The sequence below is a fragment of the Amphiprion ocellaris genome, chromosome 17, assembly GCF_022539595.1.
Source record: "Amphiprion ocellaris isolate individual 3 ecotype Okinawa chromosome 17, ASM2253959v1, whole genome shotgun sequence".
In the NCBI taxonomy this organism is placed as follows: Eukaryota; Metazoa; Chordata; class Actinopteri; family Pomacentridae; genus Amphiprion; species Amphiprion ocellaris.
The window spans coordinates 16926960-16948219 of record NC_072782.1 but is presented as its reverse complement, the minus strand read 5'-3'; the positions used below and the strand labels follow the sequence as shown (position 1 = coordinate 16948219).

The 21260-nt window shown below is 38.8% G+C and overlaps 1 protein-coding gene across 3 annotated transcripts; it reads left to right on the top strand.

The window, feature by feature from the left end:
- Positions 1-693: 693 nt before the first annotated feature.
- LOC111565443 (probable global transcription activator SNF2L2) lies at positions 694-9030 on the top strand. Of its 3 annotated transcripts, none has more exons than XM_023265506.3 (6): positions 694-1253; positions 3085-3314; positions 4828-4933; positions 7438-7539; positions 7700-7844; positions 8023-9030. In XM_023265506.3, the coding sequence occupies exons 1-6, from the start codon at positions 1158-1160 to the stop codon at positions 8157-8159; spliced, it is 816 nt and encodes a 271-aa protein (XP_023121274.1). In that variant the 5' UTR covers positions 694-1157; the 3' UTR covers positions 8160-9030. The 3 variants fall into 3 exon arrangements, with proteins under 3 accessions (XP_023121274.1, XP_023121275.1, XP_035801926.1); XM_023265507.3 differs by having other exon boundaries at positions 696-1057; XM_035946033.2 differs by lacking the exon at positions 694-1253 and adding an exon at positions 1543-2980.
- Positions 9031-21260: the final 12230 nt, after the last annotated feature.

The window sequence follows — 21260 nt, the reverse complement described above, 5'->3', positions numbered from 1 at the left end:
TTGTATGTCTGTTGAACTCCTTAAAATGAGGTGATTTTTCCTATACTTGCATTGATTGCTGGTCATTGAGTCCTAAATATTTAATTTTAGTCTGTACAGGGTAAAAGTTAACAGGGGCTTTACTATAGAAAGGTCAGCGTATTTGATGCATACTATTCTGATAAAAGCAGAATCATTCAGCAACAATTATGTTATAAGAGCAAGAAAAACACTGTAAGTACTACCTTAAGTATGACAAATGGCTCTGACCAGCTGCTACAAGACTGATTTAAGTGCATGGTAAAGCAGTGATGGATTTCCTGCTTAACTCATGTACATCTTTTCTCTGTGTTTCCATTGAATTCCATTCGCAGCTGCTCTGGTCTTGCAGTTGCCAAGTTTCTACATTGTACAAAAGGACAAGAAATGCTCTGTCTTTATGAGTTTGGCCTTGTTTGAAGAACCTGCGACAGAATCCTTTATGTACTTCTGCTTGTTTCTCTTGTATGTTCTTTCCTGTGGTGTGACTTTTAACATGTGTTGTTTTCAAGCAGCATTTGCACATTGTTTGATGGGGGCAGGGAAACTCTAATAGACTCACACAATCCAGATGTGTTCAAACATCAGCCCAGAGTCGAAAAAGTGTACTTTTTTTTTTTTTTTTTTTTTTACTGCAGTTGTTCCAGCCCAGCAGCTCAGTGTTGCAGAGCTGTTTTTCCCTTTGCTGTCTTGGCTGAGGAATTAAGTGTAATCTGAGTCAATATTTATGCATTAATCACCCTGCTGGAATTCTGAGGCTGCACATACAAAACGTGCTCTCACTGTGGACTCATATTTCTAACATCCCCTGTCTACATGGGTTGATCTAAAAACGGCCCTCTTTAAAAAAAAAAAATGCAATGCAAAATTTTAAAACGATGAAAAAAAAAATGGACCCGATAACTTTAACAGCGGGGTAGGAAGAGAGAGAGAAAAAAACGTCTGGCAACAGTCGATATTAAAAACATGCAGAGGGAGACAAGCTCGGGGCCTTCCAGAGTCAGGAAAAAGACTTCGGAGAGCTGCAGACAGGAGATGGGTATGGCATTTGTATTTTCCCCCAGCCCATTGATTTGTATATGAAAACATAGCGCTTTTATTCTCCCCCCTTCTGGGCTCTGCTTCTGAGTGATCAGCTGATGAAGAGACTAGCAGCTCGCCGCTATGCTGGCTTGCTAATTCTCTCCCCCACAGCTGCAGCCGATCCTGATAGCCAGCCTGCAGATTGCAGTCAGGTAAATATCCTCCTCCATGTCTTTTCTTGTCAGGCTCAGGATTCAGCCAGGGTACATCGCATGGGAAGAGAGGAAGCGATGGATAAAAATGTGTGTGTGCGTGCGTAAATGTCTATGCGTGTGTGTGTGTGTGGGCGCGCGCGCCAAGGAAGCAGAGCGAGTGTCTGTGAGTTTATGTCTGTCTGTGTAAGTGTGTGTGTGGTGTGTGTGTGTGTGTGTGTGTGTGCGCGAGTAAGAGAAGGGAGAGAGGGAGTGTGTAGGTGTGTGTTGTAACAGATGAGAGGGAATCTTTGCCAGATTAGTCAGGGAAGAGGCAGGCTTGTTAGGAGATAGCACAGGCATGGAGCATCACATGCACACACTGACACCCTTCCACTCACACATGCACAGTCAATCAGGCTGCGCTCAGCTGTGTTATACATCTTTGAGGATTACCCCTCTATCCCTCCAGTATTCCGCTGGAACGATTGCAGCCCCTTAGAGAGAGTAGCGGGGCTTTCAAAGCACCACATTTGAGCCGAACGATGATGAGCAGGATTTCTATTGTTGCCTCTCTAGTGTTGTTGTCTCCTCTAACTCTGCCATGTCTTTTGCTGGGAAGTGCAGGCATGATTTAACATTACTGTCTCACCACCAGCTGTTTTTTTTTTTTTACGTTGCTGTTTGTCAGTGATAATTCTGCATGGTACTGTTCCTTTTTGACAAATGTGTGCAAAATGCAACATCTCAGCTTGCTTTCGTCTCTGTCCTTGAGAAATCCTTTTTTACAAGTGCATGCTCTTTCATATGATGCTGTGTGTTCTGTATGGTCCTCTGTGATTGATGCATCAATATTCTGTTCGGATTGGACAGCATGCCTTCTTTATTTCCTCCCTCTTTTCCCCAGCCGGGTGGCTGCTGCTGCTGCTGCTGCTGCTGCTGCTGCAAGAGCTGCTCTTGCTGCATGCATACTCATGTTTCTGGCCTCTAATTGCCTTTGTGGAAAAAAAAACAGTGGTTGCTGCAGATATTCGAAAAGCAGCCGTGAAATGCTCAGAAAATAACTCAGCAGGCAGCCCTCATCAAACGCCACTCACCTAAAGTCATGTTTCCATCTCGTTTTCGTGCACCAAAGCGAGTGCAAACCAGGATAATATGGATTAATATTTATTGCACTGTAGCATTTTTAGACTGGTACAACATGACTTCTTCAAATTTATTCACATTCATTGTGCATTCAAAAAAAAAAATCTGCATCCCCTTGATAATCATCTGACATCAAAGCCTCCAGATAAAATAATCTGTCCTAAATTTGCAGAGACAGCGCAGCAGTTGGGTCGCTCCAGTGCATGTAAATTCAGATACTGTTGTAATAAATAAATAAATCCTCTTTCATTTGAATACAAAACCATACTTGATAATTCTACATTCTTGAACTCCAGCCAATGCTGCTAATTAGATGGAGACTGGGAGTGCTTTAATTTGAGGGCTTTAGGCTCAGAATCTATAGCTGCTGTCTGAAGTGCTTCAGGTTTGTGTCTTTGAAAGCATCCACTGTGTAGCAGTTTCTGAGAGCTGTCACATGAAAGTCAACGGAAAAGTTAAAAATGAAGAGTTTTGAATGGGACTCAGTCACAACTGTTCTTCATTCCTCTCATTCACTAGTCATTATTCATGAAATGCTAAAGTATGAAGTGAACAACAAAAGAAGAGTGGCGCAGGCTGTATGTGTACAATGTATACACCGAGTATGCACAGATCATCATGCAGTGTTTCATCCACCTTACTCTGCCAGTTTCTTTGAGTTTGTTAGATTTTCATTGTTCCTTGTTTCTGTTCCTTGTTTCTGCAGCCTGAGGCAGCAGAGAACGGTTCCCTGGAGGACATGGAAGAGGACATCAGTCTGAAGAAGCGTAAAGGTGATCACCATGGCGAGAAAGAGCTGCAGGCCGGGCAAGAAACTGGTGAAAAGGTCAAACGGAAGCGAGGACGCCCGCCAGCTGAGAAACTGCCTCCAAATCCACCTGAACTCACCAGAACACTGAACACACTGGTGGATATGGTCATCAACTACAAGGATGGGTGAGGGCTGTCAAATATTTGTGAGTTGTGTCATCACACTGTGCTGCAACTGTATGAATGCTAGTCCAAGTACAACGGCTTGTTTTTCTTCACAAATAACTTTTTTTTTCTGTGAAAATGTTTATTTTTCAGAATTATTTTAAACACAAAAAACAACACGTTTCTTTATAAAATATCAAACTTTACATGAAAATGGCTTTATTTTATTGCTTATCATTACTTAAAGGTCCCATTTTGTGCCTCTTTCTGCAAATTCATGAAAGTGTCACATGTCTGTTTTAAACGAGCAGTTTCAGTATCTATAGTTTTAAATACAGATGAGGTGCTGCTGAGCACACTTTCTTCAGGAAGAAGACTCTCTCTGTGTGTCATTGATACCACAGAGGCAAACAGTTGACCACACAGCAGCCGACATAATTGTAAATAAGTGTGTGAGACCAGGACTTTTTATCGCTTCTAGCTTTGTCTCTGAGCGATAATTTTGCATTGAAATACAACCAAATTGACTGTACAAATTCATTGTTTTTAACTCAGGTATGGTTAGTTTGTCAAACTTTGTTGCAGTTGTAAAATCAGTTTTTTACCGGTGCAGAGCCGTAACTATGAGGTGGATGCTCACTAAAATAAGTAGTCTTAATTGTTAATTATGTTTGTGCTGTTGTCTGACAACAAAGACAGAACAATACGTAAATGAGGACAGTTTATAGGGAATACCGCTGCATTAAAATGTGCTGTATGTGAGCACAGGGAGTAGGAGAGAAGTGAACACATGTAAAGGACTGAAACCGGCTGAGTGTAGGTCGCACTGAAGCACAACAGACGAAATTAACAGACTTTATTTTACACATCCAAGCTTATAACGAGTACAAAATACAATAATAACAAATTTTCACCACATGGGACCTCTAAAGCTGACATCCATTGTGTTTTTTTGTTTGTTTTTTTCCCAATAATTTAGTAGTGGTTGAGTTTTGCAAAAAACTAAGAGTTTTCAAAATAGCAGTTCTGCAAGGTAGTACTAAGGCACAGTGGTGGTGCTTTGAGCCAAATGCTAGCATCAGCATTTCTTTTACCACATGCTGCTGGACTGAGCCAGATCTCAGCTTCAAATGTTTTGCTGTTCCAAAATAAAAGTTCAGTAGTTTTTTAAGCAAACCTGCCTTTGAGGCTGTAGTGCAGCTAGTCACTTGGGGCAGTTTTTGAATGTTGTTTTAATCAATTCAATCAATCAGTGCAGCAATCCAGTTAGAATTGTGGCGCCCTTGTTATTTATAGAGAAAACAATATAGAACTGGTGCTTGCAGTATTAAATAAGTTGTAATACCAGGTTCAAAAGGGAAAATGATCACCACAAAATCAGATTTTTTGTTTTCCGTCTGAGCATAACAAGATGAGGAATGACCTCAGGTGATCCACCATGATGACCTGTAAATGTCAACCACCCACTGGCCCAATAATCAAACCTTTTAATGGACAAAATGAGATTAAGTGAAAGTCGACACTGTGCTTCCAGGTTGGGACGACAGATCAGTAAAGGCTTTGTGCAGCTTCCCTCTAAGAAGGAGGTACCCGAGTACTACGAGCTGATCCGAAAGCCTGTGGACTTCAGAAGGATCAGGGTATGTGCCACTGAACACCTTTACAACTCATACACAGATTCCATTGTTATCTTGTCTGCTAAGATGAAATAAAATAAGGATGATGAAACTTCAGCAGGTACATGATGCATCAGAATAATCTTACGTGGCTTTATTGATTTTAAAACACCTCTTTCAACAAATTTGCAAAATATTGCTTAGATCCAGTGTAGTGCCACAAGGCTATATAAATATGAATTGTATAATAGTTAGTTTCATTTTCTTGGGATATTTTGAGATTTGCAGTTTAAAATACACTCAAAGGAAAATTTACACGTTAAATCTATAGAATAATAGTTGGTGTGTGCCAGAATGGAAGGAGTTGATTTTAGATTTGCTTGACTTGAATAAAGTCTAGATATGTGTGTAGATTCTCAGTCATCCAGGTCATGGTAATCCTGAGTGCTTCTAAGTAAAAAGCAACTAGACATCTATTTTTTGGGTTCTTGAAAAAATTTCACATCCTATCCAAACTGTTTACTCACTTCCAGCTGACTGGTGCAGGTATTTTTTCTAACCCCTAAATTACAGGACTTTAGGCTTGTTAATGATTTATGTTAAAAGTACCAAATAAGTGGTGCCATAGACCCTCCTCCTCAGTTTAATATAGGTGGCTTCTTTAACTCCTCTCTCAAAACATTCTATCTTCTCTGTCTAGAAAGTGTATGTTGCTCTCCTGCCATTCACACCTCGAGGCGTGTGAGTCATGGCTATTAACACAACATGAGCCGTGTGATTTGGGGGTGAGAATGAAAACCTGGGACTCCTCTCTGGTAATTTAGAACTGAGGAAGCCTCTTGGATAAGAGACATCCAGTTGCCTTCTACTGAAGCACTTATTGTTGACTTTCCATGTTTTGTTGTTTGAGCATGGTCACAGTAAGTGATTCTTTCTATTTAAAATTGCATATCCCCTTTTATTGTATCTCTAACTGTTAAATATGTGAAAAAGCTGAACTCCACAAGGCTCTAAAAGGCACAATGGCTATTTGAGCTAAATGCTAGCACGCTATCATGCAGATGTTTAGCACTTGTCTTTATCCTATTTACCATTCTAATTTATTTTTCAAAGTTGAAAGTCATTTTGGTATGTCTTTTGGGTACCATCAATGTCTTTTTCTTGGCAATCCATTCGTCAGTTGTTGCAAAATTTCAGTGTGGACCAAGTTTTACTGAGGCTGGAAAGAAGACAGCATCTTTACTGGTTGACAGAATGGAGAAAATTAATGTATGACACACACAAACCAAAAAACAGTTAACCAGCCAACATATTTGAATGACACCAACAATGAATTGGACTCCAAACCTCAATAAACTCGACATGAATGTATTCACGCAATAAGTGACACAATATCTGAAGCATCCTCCTAAATGAGTCAACACTGTGTAAGTGTTATACAGAAAACTTCATCTGTAGGATTCTAGGAGTAGAACAAAGAATCATCTACTACGACCCTCAAGACTAACACTAAGGTGGGTTTGGAGATGAAAAAAAAGACATTTAATTAAAACTGTTCCTGCAACAGGCTGCAAGTGACCTGAAATCATCAACACAACAAGCCCATATTCTGACCAAAAGTAAGAGCTTAGCTGAACCTTTAAATTCAAAATGACAAAATAAATATGAGATTAGAATATAGGCAACATGCACAATTTTTTAGTTTGTAACAATCAAATGAGAACCTTCATAATATCACTCTGTCGTCATGATGGCACAAATCATGAAGTACTTTTTTCAGTTTAAATAGGTTTAACTATAGTTTAAATTATTATTGCTATGCTCGTTCTATATATAAAATCAAAAGGGCAGCTATTGTTATACTTTAGCATTTCAAATGTAGCATCAAATCTGATGTGGACTTGTTACGAGAATCGTTAAATTTAAGATGATTTTCATATTCTCAGTAGTGTGTGCTGCTTCCTAACAATGTACCTTGAGATTTTAGTTGGTATGTAAGGGTTAAAAGAATAGTTCAACATATTGGGAAAAATGCTTGTTTTCTTTCTTTTGGTGAGATTGATAATAAGATCAATACTACTCATGTGTAACTGTGATGGTGTGACCCTGGCAGGGGATTAGCTTAGCTTAGCATAATAACTGGAAACAGAGGGACACAACTAGCCTTCATGGAGAAGCAAAGACTTAAGGGAGTCAAGGCCAAGACATAGTGACCCTAACCAGTTGGGCCTGCATTTCGACTTTATTCGAAGTATACAGCAAAGTTGTAATGGATTTTGCTCCTGCAGGACCAAGCCAAGCTAACTTCATCTTTAATGCACGGACATGGTATTGGTTTTCTCATCTAATTCTCAGCTACAAAGGGAATCAGTCTATTGCCCAAATCTCTCGAAGAAACTATGTTTTTCCTCATAAAATTTTCTATGTTGCACTACTATGTAACAGGCATTGTTTTTAGAGTTAACTATGAATTGATTCAGTTATTACTTGAATTACTTGACTATTTATTCCCACCCTCTGCTTCACAGGAACGCGTGCGTAATCACAAGTACAGAAGTGTGGGGGATTTGGAAAAGGATATTTTCCTCTTGTGTCACAATGCTCAGACTTACAACTTGGAGGGATCTCAGGTGAACCCAGAGGAATTCTTTCAGTTGCAAGCAACACATTTATTTTTCACAGTCTCCAACCTATTATTGCAGTTGTAAATGGGTTTGGATCTTGATGTTGTGAACAACAACTAATATTCTGGTCGTCTTTGTGTGCGTGTGTGTTTGTTAACGGCTGCAGATCTATGAGGATTCGATTGTCATTAAGTCTGTTTTTGAGAGCGCAAGACAGAGAATTGTCACAGACGAGCAACAGAAAGAGACAGTTAGCGCCAGTCACAGCAATAATGGCGGCGGAGCTGAAGACCAATTTGTTCCATCAGCAGGTAAGGGCTGCCTTGAAATGAAAGCAAAAAGGAAGACAAGGAAAAACATTTCCTTGCTTAAAAATGGTCATTTTTGAAATTACTGTTTGCTCACTGTACAGTAATGCAAAAACATCCTGATAAATACAAATACAGCATTTTGCATTAGACTCATTTTTCTTGCTCTTTTTGTAACCAGTGAAACCATTGCCAGTCCAGATAAAGAAGGGAACAAAGGAGGTGAGGAGCAGAAACACCAACATGGCCAAGAGGCTTCACAGTGATTTAGACAGTGATGAGGATCTAGAGGATAACACCACAAAAGATGAGGGTTGAACTGAAGAGCCCTCCTTTTTTTTTTTTGTATTCTTGTTCATGTCCGTTCTCTGCCACATCCATTTTCAGCGGTTTGTTTATTTTGTAATAAAAAGAAAGGTCTTTGAAAATAACAGGGGAAGGACCACTCAAAGAGAGGCACTTATGGAACAATGCTTTTTCTTTTAGATGACTCACTCCACTCCAACTCATCTTGCTGCACATAGTGCTGTTCTGTTCATTTAGCTGGTCTTTTACAGTAATTATACGTTACGTTATATCTGCTTTAGTCCCTGTGATTGCTTCTGCAGATATTATGTAAAACTCCAGTTTCACTGACTGTTTTTAATCAATATATTTGATTGTATGAAATGCCTTCGTATGTCTTTGGAGCATGATATGTATCTCTCTCCTGAAGCTGGTTCCTCCAGAGAAGCCCCCACTGATGACAAAGTTGATGTGTTGAGGGCCAGAGAACTGAAGCACACCGGAAGGTCTTTTTAACAAAATTAAGAACAAACGAAAACCTGTAAATTTGTTCAAAATCTCTAAATGTGATTTTAGAGATTATACGTCTTTGATAAAAAAAAATTAAGAAAAAACAAAAGTATGAAGTGACAAATACTTGTGCTGATAGTATGCCTTTTGTCTGTTTCTGATACTTGATGGAATCAGTTTGGGTCTAACCAAGGGTACTCAAGATAAACATTTGTATCCCTTGTGCTACAGTATATTCATATATTGTACAGTTTGTGTGAAAAGTAACTAAAAACTAATTTTCTTCACATTTACTCTCCATGTTGTTGGGGAGGATGGGAGATATCATTGTTAAGACAATCCCTCGAAACATGTATCACTTAAACACTTGCAAAATAAATTTTACCAAAAAGTCCGACTGCTTGGTGATTATTGTTATTATTAATTGGAATCCTATTAGTTGATTTTGTGGCCTTAGTTGAACTATTGTTGAAGGATAAACCAAGACCACAAGTTTTGGGAAGTTTACATTTTTTTAAAGTTATTTTTTGGCCTATTGTTGCCTTCATTAGATAGGTTAGTAGAGGAGAAGATCTTCAGTAAAAGGCAGTGACCTGGAATCGAACCCATGCTGCTGTATCGGGGACTATAGCCCCAGTTGAGTTTAATCATTCAGTCACATAGGTAAATTATAAGGCACCATTAAATGTTAAATTATTACTGTAAACTGTATTTTTTAATATCTGCCAATAGGTGGTGCAAGAGAACTGTCTGAGAATGTTTAATCCTGTTAGCTGCAAGTGTTGTTTTACTTAAGCAGTTTCATCTCTTCGCTTCACTGTCAATATATATCAATCCAGTAATGGATACATTTATTGTATGCTTTGCACAGCATCTGGAGGTGAACTCTAACAGAGCAGAATTAGTTCAACAAGTGATACACAAAGTGCCAGCTTCATCAAAACAGAACCAGTCAAGAAATGCACAGATACTTCACTTGTAATTTCATTTTCATGATTTATTCATTTGGCAGAGCTTTTTTGTCCAAAGAGACAAATGAGATGGAATTTCTGCAGTTAATCAAATGTCTGCCCTACTTACAATATCTTGTAAAGTATAACAGCGACTGGCACACTGATGATGCAGTTTCATCATCAACCTTTATTACAGTTGTGAGCTACATTAAGGCGGAGGTTTCATTTACATTATACACTAGCAATGAAACAAGCAAAGAAAAGACGTGCATGCAATTTAAACTTTGCAATAAAAATATAAAAAGGAAAATTAGTAAAATAATTGAACCATTAAGGATATATAATAATAATAATAATAATAATAATAATAATAATAATAATAATAATAATAATAATAATAATAATAATAATAATAATAATAATAATAATAATAAACCTTTCATATCTTGATGTGGACATATGGTTTTCTGAAAGACGCACACTTATGCATTCACAAATTGCACAAGCTGTAAGAACATCTATCGCGTGCTCTTACACCCAAACCTCCCTCAGTCTTATTCTCCATCATTACTATGTTTTGCGTCATATGAAACAGAGTCCATCTGTGGCAACGTCACAGTCAATCTGGGCCTTTCAGCCTCCATCGAAAGCTTTAATTTATGTCAGTCAGAGAGGACAAATGGCACCAGTCAAACCTGAGGGATTTAAATGACATATGGTCAACATGGAAGCCTTCACGTGTTTGATTCACATGTTGTAACTGTCAAGTTACAAGTGAAAACCAGTCTGCATTTCCTACTTTGCAGTAAATTTACATTATGAATGTTATAATATTGAATTCAAAGCAACAAAATGAATAATTTCATTCAAGCAATCACTGAAAAGTCCATCTTAATAAAGATGCATAGCTGTAATAACTGCTGATACCAACATATGGATTGGTTTTTAGAGAGAGACATGCAGACGTAATTTTAAATTGTTCTTTACCTGATCACAAATACCAACCACTGGTGATAATATTGCACACAGTGAAAGTCAATATTCATTTTAAAACCCGCAAGTTAGAAGAGTAAACACTGACAGCTTTAAAGGATTGGTCTGATATCTTGGGAAATACATTTTGTAGCTCTCACACTGAGATTCAGAACGTTAGAGCATCAATATCACTGTCATGTCTTGTTGAATATAGAACAAACTCAAAGAAAAACACAATCAACTCGGCCCCTTGATGAAAAGGCTTCTTCTGTACAAGCCAGCCCTGTCTGAGGTGAAATAGTAATCCACCTAACAGCATCTTCAAAGCTCACTAATGAACAGAAAGTTGACAAAGTTGTGGCTTAATGTGCAGAGTGCAGCCAGAAAGGAGTTCAGACTAACTCTGCATCACTATTTGACACATTATAGGTGAAAATAATGTGCAAAAGTGCAGAGAGTGCAGAGATTTCAGCACGTTTCCCAATGAGGCCTGCATAGTGAGTCACTGTGTGTGTGGGTTAGTCTACAGGTGCACCACATCAATGATTCAGGGCTTGATCAGACACACATGAAGCCAACTGGCAGCAGGTCAGGTCATACCAAATGCATTAGAGTGATATGATTTAACAGGATTTACACATTTAAACAATACAAATGTTCACTCTTACAACTGGAATGGGACCCACTGGTGTAGAAAGACAATCAAAAGCAAGTCATATCTAATTCTTTTCTTAGGCCACTTGGGTGTAACAGCCGGTGGTTGTATGCACAGCCCTGTGGGTATTTGTTTTTTGCTCACATATTCGCTGAGAGTTGACCCACATAGTTGATATGTGGTTGTTTGTGGTTACAGAATGTTCAGTTGTTTTAGAAGGTCATTATTGGACTCTGTGGGTGCAGTAGAAGTGGTGCATTGAAACAGGAAGACTCAATGTTCTATTCAGTGAAAAGGGATGCTTTCTGTCAGGCTTCAGATCTCTGAAAAAAATTTGTACCACCAGATGAGTGATGTCACAGGTTCAAAATATAAAATTTATATAAAAACTTTATTCATTTAAAAACTCCTAGATACTACTCAACAATCATTCTATCCTCCTGTAAAAGCTCTACCCTATAGTCAGTTTCTTTGGATTAGATACACATGATTGTCATTTGCAGACACTGTATGACACATCAAAGGTTAACCCTCTTAGGCTGGACATCTAATGAAGTGAAAATACCTGAGAGCCTTTTTCCTGTTCATCACAATGGTGAAGATATTTCTGACAAAAAAAAATCTTTCATTTTTCTCTTCTCCTAGAGCTAAGAGTGTTACTTTAAGTCTGTTGTAGTCAGAAGCACAAAAAGCTTCATGGTGCATCTTGATAATGAACAGGTATTTTTTCCTGGCAAAACTGTGCTGCATTGTTATGATCCTGCTCTAGCCACTGCCCTTCTTTCTCCTTCCTCCTTTTTTCTTCCTTCTCCCTTCTTCTTCCTGTCTTTCTCATCTGTCTCTTTTATATTTCTGTCCTTCATTCTCCCTCTTGGTCTCCTTCTTCCTCCTGTTCTCTTTGTATCTGTCTATCTGTTTTGATCTGTCTCCCTCTGGCTCCCTCTGTCTGCACCTGTTGATCTCTGTCTTTCTGCCTGTCTCACTCACCTGCCTGCACTCCTGATTAGCTATGTGAATCACCTGCACTGATCAGCCCATTGTCCTCACCTGTCTGCAATTACACCTCTACTATTTAAACTCTGCTCATTCCCCGTCGGACCATAGATTCAGTTTCCACATGCACTCTGCTTCCCCGCCTTTGGACTCCGGTTTCCCCCCTCCTGGATTTTCCCCACATGTACTCAGTTCTCCTCCCGGATTCTCACCAGCCCTGCTTCAGTCTCCAGCCTGTTTTTCCTGTCTCATATCCGTCTGCCCCTGGTTTCCCTAAGCCTGTCTTCCCCCTCTGTTGTCAGTTCCCCCATCTTGTGAGTACCCTTTTTCCATTTTTGCATTCTTAGTGTTGGTTTGTAGAGTTGTGAGTAGTTTGGTTTAGTTCTGTCCCCCCAGTTTGGTTCTCCATTTATGTATTGGTTTAGTTATCTGGTTTAATAGAACTCTTTCCTTTATTTACTTGTCTGCCAGTTTCTGTGTCTGCGCTTGGGTTCTCTTGTACCTTCAAGCACTACACCTCAGTGGCTTAAACAAGGAATTAGATACAACCTATTTGCTGTGACTTGATTTATTGTTTTTCTGTATCACAAGATCCCATTTCTATTCTAACAGCTTACATTTGCATGCATATATATTAATTAAAAGAATGATGTAATGCTACAAAATTATATTCTAATGTAATTAATGATGTGACGCTGACAGTTGGCTTCATGTGTGACTAATCAAAGCCTACATCATTGAGTAGGCGACTCACCATGCATGTCTCATTTTGCAATGATGAAAATCCAGTATGGACTCAAACATTAGCACTCTGAGTCCCTTTTGCACATTGTTGTCTGCACAGCCTTCTGATGTATTCCACAGTTTTTGGTGAAATCCAAACTTTAGTCTAAAATCCTTCTTGCTCTATATCCAAAGTCCTGCTTTTCTGCAAAATAACTACTTTCCTGGCAGCCACACTTCTTGTCTTCTTTTCAAAATATACTACAAGTCAAACGTTTGGACACACCTTCTCATTTAATGGTTTTTATTTAATTATTTTATACATTGTAGATTAATACTGAAGACATCAAAACTATAAAAGAATACATATGGAATTATGTCCAAAAATTGTTAATCTTCAGTATTAATCTGCAATGTAAAAAAAAATTACAAATAAATAAAAAGCATTGAATCAGAAGGTGTGTCCTATATCTATTTATATATACTTAAATGATTGACCTCCTGTTTACATAAGCTGCCCACTGTAAAAAATATTGCACAATGACCAGTGAGAGGCTTTCCATGACTTTATATTAGGGAGAGAGAATCTACATGGGCTGTAAAATGACAGAGAGCTGCAAAGAGCTGTGAGATTTGTCATTTATGCAAACATTCCTCATATCTGTGTTCATATTAGAAGTTGCATCTTGGTTGTACAGTGCAGTCAAGTATCAATATACTGAATGCACCTGTGAATGGCTTGTGTTAAATGTGTCTGCATTAAAATTCAGTAGACGGATCATATAAAAGTCATGGCTACAGATGACAGTGATGCACTGCTATGCAAAATGACTGTTTAACAACCAGAGGTCAGTTTATCTTAAGATGAGGTGTAGGAACAAGTCAAGAGGAATCAGCTACCTCAATTTATATCCTCTCCAGAGGTCAGAGTTTTTTAATGAAAAAAAAACATGCACCCTACCCCATCAAAAAAAATGTGTCAATGCATTTAAAATCAGTTTATTGTCAAGAATTAAAGCACATTTGCGTAAAAAAATTATGTGTAGCGTAAATGAGATGTATTCTATATTTGTCGTTAAGATTTAGAAATGAAGCACCTTTTATTCTGCAAAATCCACCTTACCTCCTCCATTCTGTCTGAATTCCACAGATGCAGGCAATGTAACCCTATGTTTCACACAGTGTTTTCAAGTTTACACTTGACAGACATGAAATGACATTTGAGGTCTCACAGAAGATATTTTGACACCTCAGCTCATTACTGCAACCAGCTCACAAGTCTGAAGGTCAGAATCCTCCAATACCACCAGTGCCTTCCACTTGTTTGCATCAGTGAAACCATGAGTAGATTTTAAATGCACATCGAACCAACTGAACTCAAAGTTGCCTCAGAGGATGGTTGGCTGTGTTTTATACAGTGCTGAAGTTGTCCTCAGAAGGGTAAACCATGCATTAATCATGTCTCATAACAGGTATAGTACAAGTAATCAGAAATGTTTTCATGTTTCATAACAAAAATGCATGTATTAGCATGAAAATATTTTAGTGTAAACAGCAGGCCAAAGTTTTCAGTTATCATGTATTTAAAGTCACATGTGGTTTTTCCTGCTGCACAGTAGCTCGGTGGTTAGCAGTGTCACCTTTCAGCTAGATTCCCAGTTCACGTCCCATCCTGGGCCTGGGATCTTTCTGCATGGAGTTTGCATGTTCTCCCTGTTCTCTGGCTTCCTCCCAGAGTCCAAAAACATGCTGGGGTTAACTGGTGATTCTAAACTGTCTGTAGGTGTGAGTGTGACTGTCTCTATATGTAGCCCTGTGACAGACTGGTGACCTACCCATGGTGATAGATTCCAGACCCTCCGTGACCCTAATGAAGATTAAGCAGTATATAGATAATGGATGGATGGATGGATGGATGGATGTTATCCATTCTAGCACCATCTTCTGCTCAAATTTTCATTTCACTTACACTTGGTGACTACATTAGTTTTCAACCCAAAAAGATTACATTCCCAACCTCACTTGTACTTTGTGTTTATTGAACATGCCAACAAGCTAGAACTATTTGAACAAAGAATAATAAAGAAATTAATTAATAATAACAAAAGTAAAACTAATTTTATTAGCTTTAATTTATAGAACACTTTTCAAAATTCAAGTTAACAGACAAGTCCTTCAATCATCGGCTTTTAAAGGACACGTAGTGTATTAAAAGCAACACAATTTTGGAAAAGCATACAATGGACAGAATAGGATGTTAGAAAACTGTTTTAAAACAAATTAAAGACAGTTCAAATGAAATCAACACCAAATTAAGATCAGAAAGTCCTCTCTGATAAAAGTATGTTTTAAGAAGTCACAGACTCTGATCCAATTTTCTTAAGTGGTTCAACAGTTTAGTGTTGTCTTTGTACATATATTAGCATCCTCAGTGTGAGTGTGAATAAAGTGTGAATAAACCTACTTCATTGAACTTGTTTTCTCAAGTTCAGTTTGTTTAACACTTTCACAGCTGATACAATGATGTTGACCTAATAGTCAACCAAAATACATAGTCAGGTCACATTTTTAAGGCAGCAGGGGAATTTACTTTTCTAAGCAGAATAAACTTTAAATGATTTACAACATGTGGACCAATTTTTAATAAGAGTTTTGTATAACAACAACTACCCAAATAAACAGTAAAGAGAGTCTTTGTTTTCCTCCAATATTATATATGTGCTCAAGGCAATTTAAAGTGTCTATCATTTTGTTCAGCCAAATCAGCAGCGTCCCCTGATGGAATAAGATATTGAAAACTAAATAAATCAATCTGCAGTACTGAGATGTGCTGCTCACCATTTAATGAACTGCAAAGCATCAGTGGAGGAAAAAGTCAGTCAAGTAAAAAAGCTTCTCACAAATGTTGAGAGATTAACAATGTCCTTAGTGTGGAGCAGCTAAAAGGCGTGGGTTGTTACACTAAATAGCTCTGGGAAACACCGCAACATGGATGTCTTCTTGATGAATACCTTACATAAAAGGACACGTAAACCTATGAAGGAGCATATTGCTGAAGGTACATCTGTGAGGCTGCTGACATACTAATGGCTTTTGCAGATTAGCGGGTCCAGAAGGTGGCTTTAATCTGTTGAGAAGACAATCCATTTTCTCTGTCCCCACAGGACACAGATTTAATAGATAGTTCGTGTGGACTGCATTTATCATGGCAGCCCCTAATCACCTGTAATATCAGTCTGAATACATTTGATTGCATGGCTCTGTCACTGTCAGTGTTGGTAGGAAATTGTCAGCATTTATCTTTTTCATGCTCCATTTGTTGGACAAGTTGGATCATTCTGAAAGTCTCATAACTTGCATGACATGTTACATTTATGTAGCTTTTTAAAGTAATTTTATCTGGTTTTTGAATCCGACTTTGTTTGGGTTTGTTTGTGTTTTGTCTGACAGTTATTCCTGAAAAACCTTCCACAGAGCTGGGCATATACAGTATTTGTCTCTGTCATAGGAGACCCAACTGTTGCTCCACCAATTTTCCGAGTCACTAACTCGGACTGACAGACTGCTGACAATCTGGTTTATATATAACATTAAAAAAAAGCATCTGCTGTCTTCTGTAACAGTACATGGGAAGTTATACGACTTGTTTGACAGACCTGCTGTATCAAAGAAAAAGTTTGACATTACTGGATACAGCAGCTTGAGGAATTCAACTATTGCTTTTTTCCCCTGCCGGTTTTGCTATTCTAAGTGTAACTTTAAATTTGTGACCTCAGAGACTGTGTAGAGAAAGAGAATCATAGGCATCTGAGATATTTCAGTGAAATCTGCCCTGTCATTGAAAGCAGGAGAGTAACGTTATATACAGACATGGCCAAAATCATGAGAAGAGATTACTCAAAATCCTGTTTGGAAGTTTGTTTTAGTGGGGTGTTTACTGGTATTCTGTTATACGGTGAGTTTAGAGACACAGAGTGGGACTGAGAAGGAAAGCCGACCAACATTGACAAGTTACCCCGAGTGGGTAGGGAGCAGAAATATCTATAGTAACGAATGAGTGGGGAATGGATGTAAGTAGGTGCTCAGGAGTGAACACATTAGGAAAGTGGAATGAGATCGATGGACCGGACAGACTGTTGACCACAGCAAAGAGGTGGCAAGATCAATGAGTTAAAACACTTGGAGGTTGGAGACTGTCAAGTCAAGTGGCCATTTTTTTGATTGCTTTCAGGAAGGTGTTCAATCCAATTAATAGAGAGCTTCTTCAGTACAGGCTTTTAAAATCTGGTGTTAATGGAAAGTTTTATTGTGCCATCAAGTCCCTTTGTCAGGCGCCTGTCACTTGCATTTAAATCAATAAATGCAGAACAGGATGGTTTTCCCAACAATTTGGTGTGAAGCAAGGAAATGTTTTGTCATCAACACAATGTTTTCAATCTATGTGAATGATTTAGCTATTCAGATTAAGGCCATATCTTGGGAGTTAAAAGTGATGATCAGACTGTGGGCATATTGTTATATGCTGGTGATGTAGTTCTGCTTGCCGAAAAATTAAGATAATTTGCAGAGTATGCTGAACACTGTTGAGGAATGGTATTGGAAATGGAGACTAGTGATGAATCAAGACAAAACACAAATAGTACAAATCAGGAGAAAATCGTTGGAGAGAAGTTCAGTTATTTAGAATTTTGGTCCAACACTGCTCTCATGTACTGACCAGTATAAATATCTTGGTTTGACACTGGATGAACACATGGCATTTGAGGAAGCTGTTAATGTTTTAGCTCAGTCAGCAGGCAGAGCTCTGGGATCTGTACTGAACAAAGATAAGCACTGTGGTAATCTAGGATTCCATACTTAAACACAGCTTTACAATTCATGTGTCTGTCCAGTGTCTGACTATGCGTCTAGTGTTTGGGGCTTCTGGGAGCATACAAGTTGTAATACAAGGCATCATGGAGTGATTAGATAATTTCTGGGAGTCCATAAATTTCCTTCAGTTTTGGCCTTACTGGAGATATGGGATGGGAACCTTCAAATATCTGACAAAAATGCCAAATGCTTCGCCTTTGGAATAGACTGGTGAAGATGTACAATCAGAGAATCACAAAAAAGATATTTAACTGAGACATCTCCAATGATCACCCCTGGGCAAATAAGTGAAAATCTTTATTTCATTTGAACAACTCATCATTTATTTTTCATAGTAGGTGATATTCAGGAGATGAGGAGTAATATGCTTCTTTGGTTTAGAAAAAAATGTTCTGTTGATATTTGATATAAACCAAAATTACAAACTTATTGTATTATAAAGGATACATACAGTGTGGAACTTTATGTGAAGTATAATTTAAGCAAAACACAGAGATCCCTGTGTGCACAGTTACGCTCAGGAACTTTACCATTAGCCTTAGAGACTGGGAGGTTTAAAGCTACTACAGAGAAGGACAGACATTGTTTGTTGTGTAATTTAGGTGAAGTTGAAAATGAGGTTCATTTTATTTTTTACTGTCCTGTATATGAAGATGTAAGGGAGGTATTTTTCAGTAAGATGTCCTCTGTTTGTGTTGAGTTCTTTTGGTTGGATGACAATGAAAAACTCGAGTTATGTTTTAGAAGGGGAACCTTTATTATGGAAGAACTTCTTTGCCAGGCCTGGGATAAACTGAGCGGCAGAATAATGCGTGTTTTGGATGTATTGCTGCAATGCTAATATATTGGTGTCTTGTACACCCACGAGGGTTGGGCAAGCTCTGTGCATGACATGAAAACAAAGAAATCAATCAGTCATTCTCTACACATCCATATATTCATCAATCCATCTATCAATATTGTTGAGTCCAGTCCTAGTTGCAGCAGGCTAATGTCGTTCTCCCCAGCAATGTTTTCCAGTTCCTCTTGGGGAATTCCAAGGTGTTCCCTGGCCAGATGAGATATACAATCTCACCAGCGAGTTCTACATTGATGTCAGGTTTTCTTTCCAGTTGGACTTGCTAAGAAAACTTCTGAAGAAAGTTGCCACAGAGACATCCTAATCAGGTGCCTGAGATCCAAATGCTGGTAAATTGAGAGCTTTGCATACTGGCTACACCAATCTATCTGTCTGACCCTAAGATTCTTAAATCCCTTTCCTTGGGTCAGCAACTCACCCCGAATCCAGAGGGCGAAATCCATCAGTTTTGAGCAGTGAACCTTTTCAGTCAGACTTGGAGGTGCTTCAAACTCAGCTGCATATCACTCCAGTGTGCACTGCCAGCAGAACCACGTCATCTGCAAAAAGCAGCAATTCTCTCAGCTCATGGTTTGGTTCAGTGTCTTTACATGTCTGTTTGGTTGGACTGGACTAAAGGTAAAAAAGACTTCAGACTGGTCCAGTGCTTTCTTCTACTCCATGCTTGAGCTCTTTTAAAATGTATGTTTTTGGTTTATGACTCTGTTGGTGGAGGCCTGACCTGTGTCTGAGACAGAGCTCTCTGACACTAGGGTCATCCTAAAATGTCTAGATTATCTGATTTTGTTGTGCCTTTCAGAGATTCAAGGTGCCTGCATTAGATGGAGCAAGGGGTCATTTTTATTTGAAGCTGTGTCTTACTAATACAAAACAGGAGGAACAACATGAATGCCAATATCTTTATTAAAGTTAACCAGTGATACCTCATGCATGAATCTAGCCTAATTTTATGAAGATACAAGATACAAATACATGGCAAAAAATGGCACACAGTTGATATTTTAGAGACCCCCCCCCCACCCCACAATTTTAAAAAATCATATTTTCAGGGCAGCCTCATTAAGAGGAGTTAAGCTCCCCTGTAGTTTGCACACAGCTTATCAATATGCATTTTAGTAAATGAAGTGCTGGCTGTTTAATTTTTCTTTCAAAACTAGGTTTTAAAAATGTTTTTCACACTACAAATGTACATATGTCCTCACACTATGGGTAACATATCCACAAAAAGACCTATTTCAGTGTCCACTTGTTGTTGAAGAAGCAGCTGAGGTTTGTAAGTGCATCCTCAGTGCAACAACGCTCATTTCAAGGCAGCCTGCCATCTCTTGTCATTCAGCTCATCTTTCCGAGAAGGACCACAGAGAGCACTTACTGGCTGTTCAGTAGATTTTTGCAGAAGGCAAGACCTCTCCAATCCTTTGTTTTTCATTCAGGTTATATCAGTCCAGCTGTAGAGCAGATATCTCTTTATAATTGTCCATTTCACACTCCATGGCAGCACTATGAGAGCAGAAACATGAGGTTTGCGAAACAAATCCTGTTTGTGAATCTTTCTATCAGCCGTGCTTTAACCTGTTCTGACAGTGTTTTCCTGCAAATTCTCAACAAAAGTCTTTAAAAAGTACAATTATTGAAATTTTGTCTAGAGAGGAATCTGCTCCATCTGAAATGACAGTATAGTTTGATCAGATTTATTGATCAGTGAGTGGTCAGTCCACTTGTTGTTTGACTTTTATGTTGCTAATTCATAAAACACATGACATCGATCCATTTCTTTCTTCCACCTCTCCTGGATCAGGTCACATGGGAGCAGGTTAAGAAGGTCATTCTAGACAACCCAGCAATGTTTTCCAGCTCCTTATAAGGGATACCAAGCTGTTCCCAGGCCAGATAAGATGTGCAATCCCTTCATTGAGTTCTGAGTCTACACCAGTGTCTCCTCCCAGTTCGATGTGCCTGGAAATCCTCCAAAGGAATTACCAAGGAGGTATTCTAATCAGATGCCCCAATCATCTCAATTAGCTACTTTTGAGTTGAAGAAGCAGTGACTACTTCAAGATCCCTTTGGATGTCCAAGATCTTCACCCTATCTCAAATGCTGAGTCCAGTCACCCTATGGAGGAAACTCAAGTCTGCTGCTTGGACATGCAGCGTCTGTCTTTTAACTACCAAGAGCTTATGACCATATGTTAGGGTTGGAAACAAAGACTGACTGGTAAATTGAAAGCTTCCCCTTCCAACTCAGCTCCCTTTTCACCACAGTGGTCCAGTACAATGTTCACACAACCGTGGATGCTGCCCCAACTTGTCTGTCCATCTCATGCTCCATTTTTCCATCACTCATAGACAAGATGCTGAGATACTTAATCTTCTTTGTTTGGGGAGCCAACTCACTTCCAACCCAGAGGCAGCATTCCACCAGTTTCCACCAGGGAACCGTGGCCTCAGACTTGGTGGTGCTGCTGCTGCTGCTGCAGGTCACAGCTGGATGACAGAATCACATCATCTGCAAAAAGCAGAGATGTGACTTTGAAGTCCAACACCCTCTGACTTTATGCAGAGAATACAATCACAGCTCTCACTTTGGTTGTAGC

Bases quoted from the DNA above. Each gene is read 5' to 3' on its own strand.
- LOC111565443 (XM_035946033.2), top strand. From the start codon at position 2,840: ATGAAGAGTTTTGAATGGGACTCAGTCACAACTGTTCTTCATTCCTCT. The intron at 2,981-3,084 runs GTATGCACAGAT...TTGTTTCTGCAG, and splicing joins GTGTACAATGTATACACCGA to CCTGAGGCAGCAGAGAACGG. The intron at 3,315-4,827 runs GTGAGGGCTGTC...CTGTGCTTCCAG, and splicing joins GTCATCAACTACAAGGATGG to GTTGGGACGACAGATCAGTA.